The sequence below is a fragment of the Pterocles gutturalis genome, unplaced genomic scaffold (assembly GCF_000699245.1).
Source record: "Pterocles gutturalis isolate BGI_N339 unplaced genomic scaffold, ASM69924v1 scaffold37524, whole genome shotgun sequence".
In the NCBI taxonomy this organism is placed as follows: Eukaryota; Metazoa; Chordata; class Aves; order Pterocliformes; family Pteroclidae; genus Pterocles; species Pterocles gutturalis.
Window position 1 is genome coordinate 75305 of NW_010137033.1, and position 19715 is coordinate 95019.

Below are 19715 nucleotides of genomic sequence, written 5' to 3' on the forward strand. Positions count from 1 at the left end.
GTATACTGGCAGTTAAGACCTACAACCTTAAGTTTCAAATCTCTCAAGACTTGTACATTTTAGTAATAATCATGACAGTTACTGCTTCAGCCAGGTATCCTGCACCACCTGGCCTTTACTGCTGTTGGTGACTGGGAGCTTACTTGAACACAGTATAATAAAAAAAAAGGAATTAATTCCTACAGCTCCACTCTGAAACTTGTAAGTAATGTCATCACTGTTGTGTTGTACATGAGGAAGGTAAGGCAGATGTGCCCAGATGTAAGACAACTTGTTTAAGTCACACCTTTACCCTTATGCTAATCTCTAGGGTAAGCTCTTGTTTGTGCTGAAATCAATTGGAAAAAGATCACCATCAAAACTAGTCCTGGCCAAAGACTTTACTTGACAAGCAGAATGGAAGATAAAGTCCATGAAGATAACTAGCTTTCTTGGGGGAGTTTTAATTTTTTTTTTAATAAGTGATTTATTCTTCGCCCTTTTGCTACACTCCACAAGCAGAAATCCCGAAGCAGCAAGAGCCCTTGGAACCAGTGTGCAGTCAGAAGTGCACTCAAGCAGAAAAACATTTGCTTCCTCACAGCTAAACTGGAGACTGCACCACCACCATCAAACTTTGTCCCTGAAGAAGTTCAAACCAAGGTAAACAAGCAACATTCCTTGCAAGTTTTAGAATAAAAACTCCTTCACTTAGCTCCAGATCAGGTACCACGGGCAGAGGAATGTCCATTACTGAGACGACAAGCTCTTATCATTTCAGGCTAGGCACTCTGCTAATCCCCGTGGAGTTTACAATCCTAATCAGTAGTTTTACACTGTGTACCCACACTTCAGAAGCCCGGCTCTTATACTTGCCCCTTCTGGTGCAGCCCAAAGCATGGTACGAAAGGTTACAGCAGATTCCTTACTAGGAGAGCTTCTGGGCAGGCAGAAACACCCCCAAAGGGAACAAACATTTTCAGAATGTTAGAGACAGAAACAATTTTTTTTTTTTAAGTTTTTCTTCTAGAGCCAAGAGCAGAAAACACAAATCACTTCACCTCTGCCTGCACCGCCATCTCTTGGAATGGAAACAAAACTGAAAACCTGCTGACACAGAATCCCACAGCACTGCGCGGAGGAGAAAGCAGTCATTTCTGGAGCCGCTCACTTGGGGTACGGCAATCATCCGGAAAGAACTATTTAACCCTAGTCTCTAAAGTGACCTTTTCAGGTCAAAAGGCCACAGCTATGCCTCCCTGCTAAGCTGCACAGAGATCTTTCTGTAGATGTAGATTTTCCATCCACCCCCATCCCTAGGAAAGCAGCTGGTTCCGATTTTTATTCCTTAGCTTGGATTTAAAAGAACAAAGAAAACCCTTTTTGAATTGCATAAACATACAAAATGTAATTTAACTTGGCACTGTAGTATTTAAGCCCAGCATGCAAAGAAACAGCCAAGGGCTCGCTGTCCTCGGTGTGTTTAGAAAAACTGAACTCCAAGCATCCATTTGTTTGAGTAACCAAACCAGATGTGCACTAATGAACTAGCTGGCTTATTCTGGAAGCACTGTCTTGGTCACTTGGCTTTGTCTTATCACCAACACTAGGATATTAAATTGCAACGTTCAAGTCCCATGAAACAGTGTTGACTGTTACAACACACACAAGCAGTACATTATGACATACAATTATGACATGAGTTCTAATCCATCCAAGTGCTGACCTGTCCAAACACTTGTTTGAGGCAGAACTATGGATATTTCTCAAAAAGCTCCATCAGCTTTTTGATGATGGATCAGGGGGTGGAGGGATAGGACAAGAGGTAACAGGTTTAAGCTGAAAGAGGGGAGATTGAGATGAGATATTGGGATTTTTTTTACACGGAGGGTGGTGAGGCAGTGGCCCAGGTTGCCCAGAGAAGCTGTGGGTGCCCCATCCCTGGAGGGGTTCAAGGCCAGGCTGGATGAGGCTTTGGGCAACCTGGGCTGGTGGGAGGTGTCCCTGCCCATGGCAGGGGGTGGGACTGGATGGGCTTTAAGGTCCCTTCCACCCCAAACCATTCCTTGATTCTGTGATTAATAATATTTTCAGTAACAATAGTTCCAGGTGATAGTTCTTTCTGAGAATAAAGAAGGTGTAAGCAGGGCAGGAAGGAGTAGCTCCATAAGGGAGAAGCTCCCTGAGAGACGCAGGGGCTTTTGCTTTGCTTATCACCAGCAGTGATGGGTGGACATCCACTGTTCAATTTGTATATTGCTCATTAGAACAGACAGTGGCTTAAAAGAAAAAAAAAAGTGACATTTAGCTTACCATATAAAACTTGCTGTCATCTGTAAGAAGTTGAAAAGCATCCAGCTGTCCACAGTGAACACAGACTTTAGCTCTTAATATCACCACTCAGTAAAACTGGTTGATAAAACATTATTGATGGTATTGTAGTGGGGTACTGAAGTAAGTGCCTTAGTTTTTGAAGGGGCTTCCTGTAGCTGGAAGTGCAAGAAGTCTTCAAGGGAGCCTACTTTGTGTTACTCAGTAAAAAACAACTGAAAACTGTATGTACCGCTAGAGTTCATCATTTGGAATTTGAGTTAGAATTGCATTTCTTTCTGGAAGGACAAGTTAGTACAACCGGGGAAAAAAACTGCTTTCATTGGGTGAATGCCAAGGGCAGGCACTGTTCAGTTCTAACTCCACGTCTGCTGAAATAAGGGTCCTTTTAGAAGAAACACCGTTTTGCCTTTGCTGAACAGTGCAGCTGACAAAAGCACCCTCAAAGCCAGGTTTTGAAATTAAAATAGTGTCAGAACACGTAGACAATTACTAGTCCTCCACCTTAGCTACTGGGAACAAGGACTGAGACCAGATAAACTTGTTTTCCTTGTGATCACCAGCTCTATAAGAAGGCTGGCAGCTTCCTAGCATTAGTCAGTGAAAAGGTTTATTCTCTGTTTGGTTCTTCTACAGCATAAAGCCTGGAGAGGTTGAGCCAGAATGTCTTCTGAAGGCTTTCTGAAGGAAATGCAAACCATTGGTGAGAAGTTTCTCCTTAAGCTCCAGAAACTGCCCAAGGCTGAGCCGGTGGAGATTGTGTCCTTTTGTGTGGTTCTTCTGTTTATCGGTGAGTTTACCCGTGGAGGCAAAGGGGTGTCAGAATGTCTCTTCTCTTCTGTGGGGGCTCCTTGCTCCACGATCTTTGCTGGTGGGTTTGCATTGTTGGCAGTTGTTTTCCAGGCTGTGCTCTGAGCCCACTTTAATTTCTAGGTAATTTTTTAATAGTCAATGCGTATCTCTGCATGCATACAGAGCACAACAGGCAACAGTATAGCTTTCCCCAAAGCGCTCATATTTAAGCCCTAAAGAGCAGTATAACCCAGAGCAGCTGCAATGTTCTGATGCACAGGAGATAGTTTACAACAAGTGGTATTGGGGCATCTCTCTGCCGCGGAAGACACAAAGTGTGAGACTCAGTGTCATCCCTGTGATTAGTTCCGTGGAGGCCAGTATGCTTGAGATGAGCCTATTTATTCTCCTCTGGTAACAGCAAGATCCCTCCTGCTGCTCTGTGTGGGGATGGCATGGAAGGAATAACAAAGAACTGCCTGATCAAGGGGGATGAAGGTTGTTTAGACAATGGGAAAACAAGCAGGAAGGAAGGCAGGCCCTCCCTCTTGAAGAGGTAACACTTTGCTGCCAGACAAAAGGAAGGGTGTGTATCCAGCTGGGACACTCCTCCCTGGGCTGGAATTCACAAAGACACACCTGATGCTTTATTTTTTTCATACCTACAGCTGGTTCCCCACAGGTCTGGTAACCTGACAGCCCAGCTCCAGACTTTTAAGGAACACATGCACACACACGTGCACGTTCATGCACTCTGATGTGTTTTGCAGGATTAAACAAGTCATCCTCTTCTATTCCAGATAAACTAACCTATCCCTCCCAACACCAACCATTATGTCTAGCGTAGAATAAAAATAAGTTATTCTACTGCTTTGCAAAACAAAACCTTGTGTTTGAAGTATCTATTTTCTCAAGCTAATTAAAGAAAAAGAAAAAAGCCAACCAGTCACAAACGTGTATCCTGGTTAAAGGGCACACTGCATGCACCCTTCAGAAATGCAACTGCCAGTCTGACTAACCCAGTTCTCTTGGGTTGTTTCTGACACAACTACGGGTAGAGTTGGATCTCCATCCTTTCCAGGCACACAGCTCTACTTAATTGCTGCATGTCATCTCCAAAACATCAGCCCATTACACAGGCAAAGATATGCTTCCACATGGCTTTGTACGTAGCTCTTCAGCTCATGAAATATCTGGTAATGACTGTCCAGATTAAATGGATAACTAATACAAGGGAGCAGGAACTTGGGAGGAGGGAGGTGGGATATAGAGGGGGGAAAAAAAAAAATCAGCAAGAAACCAGACTTTGTTCATTCTGCTGCTCACCAAACAACTGGGAGGAGACACAGGGTTACTCTCCAGTGATTGCTCCTACATCATGAAGCAATATCCTTTGCTTCTCTTTCCAGCCACTGTTCTGGTGCTCATGATCATCGCCTGCAGTTGCTGCTGCTACAGCTGCTGTAGCTGTGATGGACGTCCTGACCACAGACGTAGGAAGATGCAAGTCCGCCCAATCACCCATTCATGAAGTGCAACAAGGGGTGACACAACCTGCTATCAAGGACATGCATGGACATCATGGTTCAGCCCTATGGGCAGTAACAATATTAACTAATATGACTCAGAGGACCAGAAATCACAGCATGGAATTCCTTCTTTCTGTGACAGCCACTGCTGGGCTCCGTGGCGTGACCAGAAAGGTAACGCTACTTTCCCATCACTGTCTCCCTCTCCTGGGGTGGGGTGGGAGTGCACGGACACATGCCACTGAGAAAACAGAGACGCTTTCCCAGTGACAGCCCTGCAGCTGGGCCAGCCAAGGCCTCCCTCCGTGAGCATGGAGCCACAGACCAAAGCAGGGAACACGTACACTGCCACACGCTAGGCAGCACCCGCTCTCTTCACAGGTGGTTAATCCAGAAGGATGGTGCTGGGCACTAGCAAAACCCACTGACACCACTGGGAGGTCCACATGCCCAGTAGAGCTGGGATCAGGCCCCAGCCTGCTCTCTTAAAAGCCACCTGCAACAGACATGTTCATCTGAGCTGTCTCCTGAAAACAAATCATGGATCTTCTGATCTAGACATGCCAACTGAGGCCGAGTACAACTGGTAACAAGTGCTCCCTGCTTTATTTCATCAGTGTTACAATGGCGTGAAATTGCCAAAGAGGAAAATCTGATCAAGCTCTTTGTAAAGAGAAAGATCAAGGCAAAAGGGAAGAACTCACCAATGCTATGGCTTAATCTGATCATTCTGCTGGTAAATGTGTGGTTCTGCTCTTCTGCTTATGGCAGGGGAATGGTCCTTACAGAGCATGGGAGTTACAGGAGATGAACAAATCCCTGTCCTCACTTGAGGGACCTGTGTGCCTGACTCCCTGCACTGTGTGCAGTTTATTTTAGTGGACATAAACATTATGCCTAAAGTATGATTATTAGCATATACAGAGGCATTGCAGAGGACTGACAGACAGTATGGTAACCATCAGGGTGTACACGCAGCAGCTGACAGCGGGCGTTGTGACAAAGCACAGCCAAGGACGGGCTGTACAGCTGAAGTTAACAAGTGCAAATAAATCCCTTTTCCATGCTGCAGCCACTGTGTACACTTGGTTTACACTTCCCTGAACTTCATAAATGGAGTTATGTAAGTACAGGGCTGTGGCACAGGCCACGACTTTCGTAACTGGGACAGCCAGATGGAAGACCATCGTACTACACCTAACACCGCAAGCCACTGGGCTCTCTTTCAGCCCCAAATGCGAAACCAACCACTTTTATGGGAAGGTATAAAAAGTTACATGCATATGGACAAGTAATCTTCCACCCTTGTATTCCAACTGCTGAGTGTAAAGGAGTCAAAGGGATTACACATGTATATACCAGAGCTGACATCCAGCTAGAGAGAAAAGACTCAAGTTTGTAGCAGTGGGCTTTTAAATATACTTCACACTTGAGAAAGGACAAAAAAAAGATAAAACTTTGTAAAGAAACCTCTCTTCTCTGATGCCTGCACCCAAATTAGTAGAAAGCACATTCCATCAGTAGCTTCTCATGTACTTAATGCACTTTAATTTTTGCAAAGAAACTACATTGAGGTATTTTGCATTTTTGTACTGCTGCACATTGGAATATATCTGCAGCCAGTGACATAAGAATAGTCTTAAGGAAAAAAAAATCCTCAAACTACCAATATTACTTTTAAATGAATAAAAAACAAAAAAAACTTTCCAGCAGAAGGTGAGGATGCTCATTAGAAAGTAAATATTTGAGCCCCAACTTGAGAACTGCCAGCAGCAGACTGCACTGGTATGAGGTACTGCGTGCAGGTACACTAACAACGTGCTGGCCTTTATTGCGCTGTCCCAAAGCTTCACTCCCAACCAATATGTTAGGGTAGGGTAAGCTCAGGCGTGGCATCAGTTTAATCAACATTCAGAGATGCATCACTCTAAGGTCTCTGTCAGATATGTCTTTGCTCATTTCATTTACAAACAAGTGAGAATCAAGGTGACATAGAAAGTCTCAGTCTCTTTTGCAGGGGACAGACTCGACAGACATTTCTGTATCTAAGTCACAAGACCTGTGCAAGAACAGAGCTTATTTTCTGTCCTAGCCTGTGCTAGACAGTGCCAGCTACAGGAATTAACAGAATCCCATTGAGAAATGTTTCAGCAGCATGGAACCAGTCTGTGCTAACAGTCAGGAGGAAGCTCAGCGGGCTGGAAACATACCAACGACTGACAGGTTGCTGTTCCTAGGAGCAAGCTGCCAGGCCTTATCTCAACAGGAAAAGCTACAAACCCATTTCCCAGTGGTGTTACAAGTCAAACCACTGACAGATACCAGGCAGGGGGACAAGAAAAATTACTCCTGTGTTGTCTCTGCCACTCTAAGTTCTGAGCAGAGAATAAACACAGCACCAGTAAAAAAAGAGAAGGAGAGAAAATTAAGCAATTATCTAAAGAATTCAGTGGCTTTCTGGAGCAGAGGAGCAGACACCATGTAGAGCAGGGATCCCTGCACTTAGCTCTATGTACCTGCCTGGACCTCACAGGCCTAATGTTCTGCTTTGTACCCCTGCGTACCATTGTGCTCAGCTGGACTATTCCTCTAAACTGGTATATTTACACACACCAGTTGCTTGCTGGGCTGGATGGGGTTTGCTGCCTTCTTGCACGCAGTAGATGGGGTTGGCCTGAAGCATGTCCGGCAAATCCCCAGCTCGCTGCAGCTCTTTGGTTTCTGGGTCCCTGCTCACCACTCACGCAAGCTTTTGTGGTTTTGGCTTAAATCATTACCCACATAAAGGGGCGTGGAACACCCTGAGCACTAGAGAGGATGGATCCTCTCTGTTTCAAAAAGCAGAGGGAGATTCAGAAGAGCACAGACTGGGACAAGACTGCTTCAATCACAACAACTTCTGTACACGTTGTGAAAGCCTGAGTGAGCCTAGAATGAGACAAGTGTCTTTCCCTGAGGGACCTAAAAGAGACAGCAAGGCCATCCTCTCCAGCAGATGCGGCTGAAGTTCTACTGATCATGTAATGGAATAGCTTATACTCTGTAACATCATCCCGCTGGTTTCACAGTGGTTTGCTTGGCTTGTGAAAAACAAGTTTCCTTTTACACACACGCAGTCTCACATGTCATGCTCTCCTCCTTCTCCCTTATTCCTCTCTCCAGTACCATCCCTCTGGTCTTCTTCAGTTAGGAAAGCAGCAGGGTGTCAATTTTATTGCCGCTAACAGCAGTGGAAGACTCTGTAATGAGTTTATCGACCTCAACCATCACACTGAAGTTTGGACTGGAGGGCAGTCTTGTTCACAGTCTCATTTTAGACATGGCAATCTCCTAACAAAGTTCACAATACAGACCCAGGGAAAAACGTGCAGCCTCCCCCAGTCAGAGGACACAGTGGGCCTTTACAAGCACTGGAACACATGCAGGAGGGGATAAAGGCATGGGGAGGAAGAAAGGCCTGAGTGAGAGCTGTTCTAGGTCTTATTAACTAGGCTCAAGGCCTTTGATTAGATTAGCCACACCTTTGCAGGAAAATCAGCTGTTAATCATTTACTGCAGTAGAAACGGGCAAGTTTCATGCTGGCTCTACAAACCTCCCAGGTACAGTCAGGGGGTCCCTCGCCACAGGCCAAGATCTCTTGGAGGGAGTCCAGAGGAGACACCAGAAGAAACACTGACTACAAACACGGCGGCTCCAGGTATTTATAAAATCATATACAGCTCTCCTGTTCCAGGAGATTAACTGTGGTTAGCAAAAGAGATGGGAGCTTTCTAGGGTGTACAGTCACACAGGGTTCCTGCCTTTGGGTCTACAGGACTAGTATCTAGGCTGCCTCCTTTTTAAAGGTGAAGCTATCCACTACGGCTTTCATGTCCTCTGTGCCTGTTGGTTAGAGACTGGGCATGGTGATCTGCCATCGTTCCAGAACACAAAGCATGAACTGAATGTATTTGGCTGCTGAGAAAGAAACAAAGACTTCAGGAAACATGCTTTACATCACTAATCCTCTTCCTTATGATATTAAGGATAGAGTTATAAGGGCCAGCAAGTCAAATTTTCAAAAATAACACAGATCTCTTCCTGTGTTATGTCTGCGTAGTCATATTTGAGAGAAAGTGTGAGATATAATCCATCCTTTCCCTTGAGAAACAAAGAAGCTTTAGTAAAACCACAAGATGCTTGCAAAGAGATGCTGGATGTTCTTTAGAAAGCTGTCATTATGCAAGTATCAGTGAAAGAGCAAATGTGTAGAACCCACTGAGATCCCAGTTTAAATTGTTGCTGGACCTAAGAACTGATGCTTCCATTGCACAGTAATTAAAGCAAACTCTGTTAACAAGAGACCTTTTTTACATAACTAGACTATTCTAAGCCCTATGGGAGCAACAAGTTGTACATGAAGATCTGAATATGCTGGGAGAGACACTCTATTATTTAAAATATTGATAACTATGATTAAAAGAAACCTGAACTACCAAAATCTTGTAAAGCCAGAAGCCTTCCTCCTTACATCTCTGTAGATCTGATCATGAAACTGGCCTCAGCTCTATCTTTCTTCTGGTTTATGCTCCTATTTCTGTGAACGGTGACTCTCCCTTTTGGAAGAGGGATACCTGCAGGCACAGACCGCGTGTGTGCCTATACTGGTTTTGAGACTGTGGCTCAGAGCACAGAGAGGGTACACCAACATCTGATCTTGTTCTTGTCTGCCTCCAGCAGGGTGGACGCCAGCATGTCATCGGTACAAGAGGCATCCTCGGTTCTGGAAGACCTAAAGAGACTGATTGTCACAAGTAACTGGGCTCTTGGAGGGCTAGTGGTGATTGGCACCTTCTGTCTTGTTTTTGTTGCTCTCGTCTTATTTGCTGCCATCTTTGGGTGCTGCTCATCTCCACGGCACAGAGCGGTGCATAAACAGCAGAGATGAAGTGCAGTACTTGGAGCCCTGCAGCTAAGCAAGAATCAGCCCAGCTACAGCCCAATTCTGTTGTTCAGAGAAAGTTCTCTTCTCTTCTCTCCCTGGCTGGTTATTTCCCCCCATGTAACTTTCATGCATCGACAACAATGTAGCAGTGCCAGCAAGTTGTTCTGCAAGCCCACAGCAAACTCAGTACATGAGTCTGTCTGTGTTCGGGACCTGCGTGACTAGCCAAATACCAAAGTCAACCAGTATTGCCTGATTTTCATCTTTCAAGCAAAACCACCAGTTAGATGTCTTCTGCTACTGCAGTTACATGGGGCTTTTTTTTCCATCTTGCAAATGGGCAACAGGAAACTCTGACCAGCAAAAGCTTTGTCTAAACCCACTTTCTAAAAGCAGCTTATGTCATTGTTCCCCTGTCACACTCTGACAATAGCCTAAATACACTATGCAAAGACTTGCTTGCCAGTATACAAGTCTGTCTTTATTTGTTCTTATTTAGAACCTTGAAAGGTCAGAGTTTCAAGTTTGCTTTCACTGTTTGGATAGTGAATAGAACTGTATGAATTCAAAATGTAAGACAGAAATGCAATGTGGCAGTCCTTTAAATAGCATCTCAGTCTCCTGTACAGTTATGAGCCGGGAAGCCGGTCAGTGGTGCTGCAATATGCGACTCTGGGATGCATATGGCACGTTACATGGTAGGAAGAATGTGCAAAGCTGGGGGAGGGAAGAAAAAGTATGGGAGATATGATTTCTGATTGGGTCAGTGACATTCCCTTACAGAAATCTCTCTTACGTACCCCGTGAAATCCTATTTCCGTTACTATTCATCTGAGCAAAGGAGAATGTTTTCTCTCTGTCCTTGCTCAGTTATTGCCTCACTGCTGCCGTGCAACGCTAGAGAAGGTCCTCACTTCAGAGAGCAGCCAGGCTCCTTACAGCATGTGGGAAGTGGGAGATGCTGTAAGACGGTGACATGGAGCCTAACTCTTGTCCTCACTGGGACACCACCCTGGAATGTCCTGTGAATGCTTCTGGCTTTTGCAAGGTTAGTCCAGTGATCCCAGTCCAGTTCATATGGCACTAATGTCCATTCCAAGACACAATTGTCACAACTAACTCTCCTGACAACCAGCTTAGGCATCAAGGAGAAATAGATGCCAAGATATCCCAAGGTTAGCATCTAACCAGACAGCTACAGCTGCCTCTCTCATTGTACAAAACCCAGACACAGTCATGTGGCTGCTCTTGCTGTGAGCTGGTAACATACACCAGGAGAAGCAGAGCTGCTTAGCCAAGTAAGCGGATCAAACTCTTATAGCAAGAAGCCTCCTAGTAGCTACTTCCCCAAATCTCCTTGACTTTGGGCAAAGTGCTCCTTCAGGTGCCCCAGGACTACATGATGTTCTGCCACACTTCTGTACAAACAAGACTGTCCCAGAGCAACCCCATAAAACCAGGATTTGTTTACGAAACATGACCACAAGGAGAGAACACGCTCACCAAGGCATCAGAAAAGAAGTGACTGAAAAAGTCGCCCTAGAAATAGGTGTGAAAATGAACCAAAATGCAGACTTGAAAGTAAGACGCGTGTTGACCATTTTCAGTAAGTGAACACATACTGGTAAAATTACAGCTTTGATTCTATCCAGCACAGAATAGCAATTAGTACAATTACAGCTTACAAGTTCATGCAGCTTACACAAACTAAACCTTAACAACGCATGTTGCGGTTGCTACTCTGCATTTAGATTCGGCACATCCGTAATCTGGGCCTGTTTCTGAAGCATTCCAAGCACCGTCAGTTCTTTCTAAGGTCAGTGAGAATCACGGATACCTAGTTCTTTGCAGAAGTGGAGCCCTTGAGATTTAGAGAAACATTAAATCTAAATGCTTCCATCTCATGCTGATTAGGCTATCTGTCTCCTTAGAAGAGAGATGATGTAGTGAAGGAGGAAAGAGTCAAAACAAAAGCAAATGGAACAAAGTCAACCCATCACCAAAGATAGTAAAATTCACAGCCAGAGGAGTTCTAGTTTAACATCACCGTGTCACTTGGTCAGGCTCCAAGACCAACATCTCTGTTAACTCAGAGGTGGGAGTGAGTGAGAGATGTCTCAGGGACACCTTCCTCGGTCCAAACAGCAAAATACCAGGAGATTCATTCACTGTTTCCTTTTTCCTGAACATGCAAGATCTCAGCCAGAACAGTGCCTTGGAAGGGATAGGGCGTGGTTTCCCCATGATTAAACAGTATTTGAAAGAAGCGCACTCACCCCAGCTCCTCGCAGAAGTTCACGATGGCATCAAAAGCTGTCATCACAGCTTTATCGGATTCTTTTAAGGTGCCTTTTTTTTCCTGAAAGTAGACAAAGACAATAACTATAGTCTTCAATTTAAATATAAATGGATAAAGTAACTCTAAAAATGATCAAATCCAACCCTTCCGATCAATATGGCAAACAGGTACAGACCCCACCCTGCTCCATGCTTCTGCTCACCCATGCCTCTCTCACAGAGCTTGAGCTGGCTCTGGCAGCCTTTTCCTTTCTGCTTCATTACTTTCTGCTTCCCTTGAAGCAGAGCTACAGACAGCTCCAGACCCAGAAAAACTCATTTCATCTTTGCGTATTCAGAGGTCACTGCAGGCAAACCCAATCAGAGCCAAGGCAGCACATCTAAGCAGGTGGATACTGTTCTGCAGATCTTACCTGGATGTTAGAGAGCTCCTTCTTAATCAGGAAGCTGACTTGATCCCGGTCATTCCTTGAGTAATAGAGGCGGCAGCAGGATGGCTTCCCATCTCTCCCAGCTCTGCCGGACTCTTGGTAATATCCAGCCATTGACTTGGCAATATTCCAATGGGCAACGAATCTGCACGTGATAACACAACAGGAAACGTAAGGCTGCAGGTTTCGTCCATCACTCCCAACACGATTCTGTTTGTGGACATCAAAAACAGTTAAAAAAAAAAAAAGGGGGCAGCAAAGGCATAAAAGATGGAGGACTCAGCAGAGCAAGGGATTTTGCACACACAAATTTAAGTCCGCAACACAGGAGACACAAGGACAGCAGCAGAGGTATAAGAAAACACATGCATCTAAACATGCGAGCAGGAGGTCACCCCACATGGATGGAAATGAATGGGCACGTGAATATCCCAAATGTGCATGCAATTGTACACCATTAAGAGTGAGAATAAAGATATTGACTTAAGGAGTTTGGGAGATTTTACCATCAAATACAGTGTTCATTAAAAAGTCCTGTTTATTTTGTGGAACACAATTTGAAATCCTCAATTTTAAAAAGATGCTGCTTTGCCAACAAAGTTTGCATGGGAAATTCTGTGTCACCACACTCACTTGTAGACGAGGGCACCCTTCCCAGCTAGCAAATACGACTGTGAATCACCACTAAACTGTATGTAATCTCTGAGGGAAGGTTTTCAACACACCACTGCAAGACCGCTTGAAACCTCCTTGTACCTGAATATTCAGCAATCCAGCTTACACCTGGGTTGAGAAGATTTGACAGCACGGTAACGCTGCCAATGTTTTAAATACCAGTCTGCCTGAAAACCAGCGTGTCCCAGAGGCAGGTATGATGCATATAGGTGTGGCAAAAGATTAAATGACAAAAGCAAGCAAACATGTTTCTTCAAACACAAACACTCCAGGAACCGGCCAGGTAGGAAGCATCACAGCCCTACATATTTATTCCCCATCAGGAAGTTTACAGAAGGAATTGATTAATAATCTCAGGCAAAACTACATTAGCAGTGAAGAGAGAGGAGCAGATTCCATCAAAAAACCACAACACCTCCATTTTCCCTTTTGTCCAGAAGAGTCACCTCCAGAACTTGTCAGACCTGATCTTACTTGATAACATATGCATGAACACTCAGAACTCTGCCAACACAGATCGGTTCTCTCACTGCGGGGGGTGTAGTGTGAGCCACACCTGAGTTATCCCTCTACTAAATGATCACAGCTCACAAACTAACTCAGCACAGCTATACTGCAGTGCAGAAATTCTAACAACACAGAGCAATCATGGCGACAGTTAGAAGTCCCAGGGGAACAGCAACTGAAAACATGTGCAAAGTTTCCGTCCTTGGACTAGAGCTGTATTTTTTATATGGTTATTGCCATTTGTGAACTGCTATTTTTTTCCCCAGTGCATTGCAACAGATCTCTAAAAAAAGCCATTTCTATTTTAGTAGAGGGTGTATGAATTATTTTAGGTGCAGATTTTCTTCCCGCTGCTTTTTAACAGCAACTATTGCACTAAGAGAAGTGAAAGAGACAGCTGTGATTGCCTTGAGATGGTTCTTTCTGAAACCCTGGAGGGTGTGGCAAAAAACAAGCATTCCTCCTATTTTCTTTGTTTTGAAGATGACTGGCAAAGAGGAACTCTGGTGCCATGTTTTTAAATTTCTTTGCAAAACCCTTCCAGGATTGTTTTTGCTGCCTCTAAGATATAAAACCTCCAGCTCTGTTTTTGTGGGTTTTAGCAAGTGTTCATCAGGCATTTCAGTCAGATGTATCGGGTAACAGACTGAGGCTTTCCCTTCCCACTGCTCAGGTCTCAGTCTCTGGTGGTGCACAACACCCAGCCTCACACACCTGACGTTCGCTTTGTCTACTCCCATTCCAAAACTGATGGTTGCAACAATAACAGGGATCTTCTCCTCCATCCATTCATTCTGGACTGAAGTCCTGTCAGCGGCCTTGAGTCCTGGGAAGAGAAAAAGAGGGAAGGAAATAATGACAAGGAAAAAAAAGGAAAAAAGTAAAGAAACGAGAGGATTTTTCTTCCTCCTCCATTCCCCCATTGCAAGGCAACCCCCTCACTGAAACTGGCTGATGTACACACTCCTCTCTGCCCACGTTTCAATTGGCCTGTGATCAAGCAGAAGTCAGCAGCAGCTGTTTCTATTCCAAAGAGAAAAATTCAGATCCCTCCTGAGATAAAAGCAGTTGTTATATTTAGGCCACACAAGATCCAACAAAACCAACGGTTGTGCTGTTGAAGGCCCCGCACGTACCTCGCAGCCCTGATGCTCGAGCATCAGGTACATTGCAGACCGTGCCTATAAAGCTGTTTTCTAGGTAGCCCCAACCCAGGCCTGACAGATTGTTCAGCTGAGTTCTACCAGCTACTGAGAGATGCAGAGCCAGCGTCCCGTACCTGCGTGATAAGCCTTGGCTTTCACTCCTCGGTAGCTCAGTTCAATAGCCAGCTGGTCACACACATCCCGCATCCTGCAGTACACAATGCCACAACCGGAGTACTCCTGGGAGACAGGAGAGAAAGCCTGTGACAGTGTCTGGAGCCAGTCAGCAAAGCTGCAGTCAGTGTGGCGGAGACAGGAGGGATGCCTAAAGCTCATCTTTTCTCCAAGCTGATCCCCCAGCAACTGAAAGATACTGTTGCAGCACAAATATAAATCAGCCATAAAGTTTCTTTCCAAGTCCTACATTGGCCAAATATGATCCCCCAATCCTGTCCCCGTGGACACAAGGCAAGAAGCAGCCTACCTCTGCCATACAGATAAACTGGTGCAGAAGCTGTAACCGAGTTGTGAGAGTTATTTTGGGAACTAGTGTTAGAGCAGGAAATTCAATACACCACTTTCTTCTGTTCGCCCTCACCGTACTAGAAGAGCAGAACACCTTAAACCATACAATGATTGCCTGGGACACGACAAACCAAGACAGAAATGCTAGTCACATATTTCTAATCCATTTTCTGTTAGACCAACTCCCTTCTGAGGACATTTCTGAAAGGAAGACAGCCTTCTCATTCTGCTTATTTTAGAGGAACTAAAAACCATACGTGAGCAGTTTTAGAGGAACTGAAAACCATATGTGAGCACTTTCCTTCCCGGGACCTCCTCCTTCCCTGGCCACAGACCAGTTGGCCATACTGACCACTGGAAAGTCAGTGACCACTAAGGTAGATTTTGTTCAGTTTAGCTTTTTTTCCTAAATGTAAAACCTACCCCAGTGGTGTTCTTCACTTCAAGCGCCTTCAGACAGAAATCCTTCAAGTTGGTGTATGGATCAGCCAAGAGCTCTTTGAACTGCACATCATAGAACAAGTTAGATCTGAAGCAAGGAGTCTTAAACGTGGAAAGCGGCTGCTTTAGCTTAAGCGCTGCCACAATATCCTCCTGGACCTGCTTGGTGGCAGTGGCAGTCAAGGCAACACATGGTGTGTTGGGTATGCGAGTCCGCAAAGTGCCCAGCCGTAGGTAGTCGGGTCGGAAATCGTGTCCCCACTGGGAGACGCAGTGCGCTTCATCGATTATCAGGTAGGATAAGAGGTTTCGGGATACCAGAGAGTTGAGGGTAGGTTGGAAGGAAGAGGCGGCTGCCATCTCTGGGGTGATGTACAGGAGCTTCACTTGGGGCTTCTCACTTGCTAAGTCAGCCAGGATAGTCTTCTTTTCCTGGGCAGAAAGCTTGGAGTTCAGAGAGCAGGCTTTGATCTTCAGAGCCAGCAAGTGATCCACTTGATCCTAGAGTAAATACAAAATTAAAATTAAACAAAAAGCAAATGGAAACAAAGAACGTCACCATCACCAAGAAAGCCTCCTAGGGAGATCCAGGTGAGGCCCCAACTTCAACCTCCAGGATCGAGTCTCAGGACAACATACACCTACAGTTTGGGTATTTGGAACCTCAACGCTCGATGCCTTTATCTTGAACTGTGAGCATACCTGTCTGCTGACATCCAACTGCACTTTTTGTGCATCCATTCACTTTAAGACAGTCTTTTTGCTGCTGGGGAACAGCAGCAGGGATCTGTGCAAAATAACGCATCATAGCCACAGCAAGCTGGAACAAGCCACCAACACGTCTCAGGATTTACACCATCAAGATGTCACAGATGAAGAATGAGTGTCACCACCCTACACCTACAGAGTGCGTTTCATTCCAAAATAGCTACGGGACATTACAAACAAAACTGGGGTAGGAGAAAATACAAGGATCATGCAAATCACCACTGTAACAGAACCAAGTCTGGATGAGAATCATGCCACGAAAAGCAAGAAGAAAACATGGCATCACATCCAGATAAACACCGGGCATAAAAATTCACCTCCCTGTCCCTATGCTGAGATGTTCCCTTGCATTTCACTAGCACGGAACATTCCAGAAAATACGAATTGTCCTGAAAACTGGCTATCACTGAAAACCAGTTCTTGAGTGAATTTCCACTGTTTTCTGTTCACAAAGTCAGCTCGCAGCCTTTCCTGTAATAAACTACACAGGCTAAGCTCTTGAAGTTCAGCTACACTGAAATACGCCACGACCATTTCAGGCATAACCACCCCATCTCAGGGCTTGATGAGAAGACCTCCAAAGGTTCACTCCAGCTCTGTTCCCTAAGACTCTCTGAGCCCATCTCAACCCATCTGTCACTCCAACACATTGTGTTTCACCTGTAAATGTTACCAATGTTAATTTCTTTTAACCTCCATTTCACTGATAAAATATTTCCTGTGCTGGACCTTTATCAGAAATCCTTGCACTTGGAACAAATTCACTATTTATAGCACCTTTCTGAGATGTATCACCAAGCCTGCTCTTAATTCCTAATGTGTAATACATTGAGACTGCAAAGGAGTTAAAACAAAATCCACAAAAACCAAAACCCAAACCAGCAGCCTACACCACCAGAGATCATGCGATGCTAATCAGGTGCTTTACAGAAGTCTCAGCAATGCGACAGCTGCTCTTACAGGGTTTCCCCCAACAGGTGATGAAACAATAGAAAAGGCAGAATACAGGAAACAAAAAGTCCCACAGATGAAAGTGCTCAAGGAGCAGCTCTGCTAAACCAGCTTCTTCCCATGACAGAAAGACTGACCACAACAAAAAGACACTTTGTTGCAGAACAAATCATGCCTGCAAAGGTGACTCCATAATTCCCAGAGTGATTATTTTATAGGTACAACAGCACTTTTCTTCTGGGGAAAGATCTGGTTTGGCCCATTTGAGGTACACCGCTGCTTCTGTATAGCACACCAGAGGTAAAATACAACTGAAGAAAATGAAGAAAGTAATAAAAAACACCAGGTTATTATTAAAGAAGAAAAACCTCCTTTTAGAGAACTGAGTGTATCATACCAGTTACTCTGCTCTGCAGCCAAGCTGCAGTCTCTTCAGCCATCACCAGGGTAAGGACAACACCCCGAGACATCAAGATGAGAATCTAGAGGCAGGCCAACAGCAGAGACTCGTGGACAGAAAGACAAGAGGCAACTGTGCCTCCAGCATCTCCCGACCCCCTTCACTGACTGCTCTTCCCCGGCTCACAGGAGACGTTACCTGAATCAGTGCAATCAGAGGTGAAATGACAATGCTGATGCCCACTGCCAGCACTGCGGGAAGCTGGTAGCACAAGGATTTCCCTGCCCCTGTGGGCATGCACACAAAGACATCCTTCTCGCCTGCAAAGACAACAGAAGAAAGCTCAGGGCTACTGAGTGGTGGCAAGTTCCCAGGGCTCTGTCTGGAGGGGTGGGCACAATGGCTTGTCACCTGTGAGAAATAGCGTATGTGTGTGCGTGCGGTGTGGCATACCAGCAAACGAAACTTCATTTTAGGTTCTAAAAGCACAGCAATGCTTTGTGTGCCTGCAGTGGTTTCCTTCAAAGAATCTCTGTTGGCTTTGTAAACATTTAGAAACAGCCTTACAAAAGTACCAGAAGATACACAGAAATCAAAATAAAGAGAAATTAAACAAGTTATTTGTGTTAACTCTCTTCCAGATGAGCTGCTTGCTTTCAGCTTACAGACCTCGAGTTACCAAATTACCAACCCCATGACAGATCTTTACCACATCCCAGAAAGGTACCTCATACGAAATAAGGGTTGGAAATCTCAACCACACAGATCATATCCCACAGTTAGTAACTGTCACAGCGCTAAGCAGTATCCACGGCAAGTCAGGGAGATGCCAGTGCACGCACCGTTCACAGGCAGCGACACCCTGCTGACAGAACACCGCTTTTGGCCCGTGTGTTGTCAACAGCACATCTGATGCACAGCTGATGGTGACAGAGGAGAACTGTAACTGCATCCTGAGTGCTGAGGTTGACACTGTTCTGATTCACGTCGTGGGACCTGCCAGGGGAGCTGACGGTTGGCAGCTCGAAGGCGTGAGCTGCCTGTCCAACCACCAGCAGTATGCTGGGGGAGACGGTAACACCAGGAGAATCGTGTTTCGGATAACGGCCACATGATTCAGAGAACAGATCTCAGCTATGCCAGGAAATCAAGTCTTCTACTGGTGTCATCTCCTGTCTAATATCACCTACAACAACAACAGGTTTGCTCTGAAAATATACAAACGCAAACAGTTTTGATCTCCTCTGACCATACCTATGCTGGCAGATGCCTCCAGCGGAGATACCAGCAAGGCTGCACTTGAAGGTTTCTTATTTCCTGCTTGATGCAATACTGGGGTTACAAAACAGATGCGAGGGAGAACAGGCAGGTCAAAGCCGTGCCCAGAGAGCTTCTGTGCAGCACGTGATCACGCTCCTGTGCCACTGGAATGACCTCAGAGCGGAGGAGGCCTGGGAGGGCTTGGAGGGCCAGCTGACGTCTCCTCAAAACAGGCACAACACCAACTCCCGCAGTACCACCCTCGCAGAAAATGGAAACCCAGCCACGCTTCACACCTGTCCGATGCTGAGCCTCACCTCTTGCCACAGTCATGGTGGCACTTTCCTGCAGGGAAGTCTTGAAGGACTCAAACCCAAAGACCTTCCGCAGCGTTTTCCGGACCCTGCCTTCCAGGCCCGGGGGAGCCTGGCCGCTCATCTTGGGAAAGCTGGGAACAGTGATGGGAACAGTGATGGGAACAGTGACAGGGACAGTGAGAGAACAGGGACAGGGACAGGAACAGTGATGGGAACAGTGAGGGAACACTGATGGGGACAGTGACAGAACAGTGAGAGAACAGGGACAGGGACGGTGACAGGAACGGTGACGGGAACAGTGCCAGGGACAGTGACAGGGGCAGGAACAGTGAGAGAACAGTGCCAGGAACAGGGAGAGAACAGTGACAGGGACAGTGACAGGGACGGTGACAGGGCCCGATCCCCACCCAACCGCCGCCCCTTCCCCTACCCAAGCCCCCC

The 19715-nt window shown here is 45.6% G+C and overlaps 2 protein-coding genes across 2 annotated transcripts in view; one reads left to right on the forward strand and one right to left on the reverse strand.

The window, feature by feature from the left end:
• The window catches only part of RECQL5 (RecQ protein-like 5), a 36655-nt gene extending 17255 nt beyond the window's left edge, over positions 1–19400 (reverse strand). The window contains exons 1-7 of the mRNA XM_010082511.1: positions 19275–19400; positions 17896–18017; positions 15561–16079; positions 14747–14852; positions 14182–14293; positions 12268–12430; positions 11833–11915 (exon numbers count right to left, since the gene is read on the reverse strand). Of these exons, the coding sequence (XP_010080813.1) occupies positions 11833–11915; positions 12268–12430; positions 14182–14293; positions 14747–14852; positions 15561–16079; positions 17896–18017; positions 19275–19395 (1226 nt within the window). The 5' untranslated portion in view covers positions 19396–19400. The remainder of the gene's footprint in view (positions 1–11832; positions 11916–12267; positions 12431–14181; positions 14294–14746; positions 14853–15560; positions 16080–17895; positions 18018–19274) is intronic.
• Positions 2974–4633, forward strand: SMIM5 (small integral membrane protein 5). The gene is made up of 2 exons (XM_010082508.1): positions 2974–3100; positions 4512–4633. The coding sequence occupies exons 1-2, from the start codon at positions 2974–2976 to the stop codon at positions 4631–4633; spliced, it is 249 nt and encodes an 82-aa protein (XP_010080810.1).
• Positions 19401–19715: the final 315 nt, after the last annotated feature.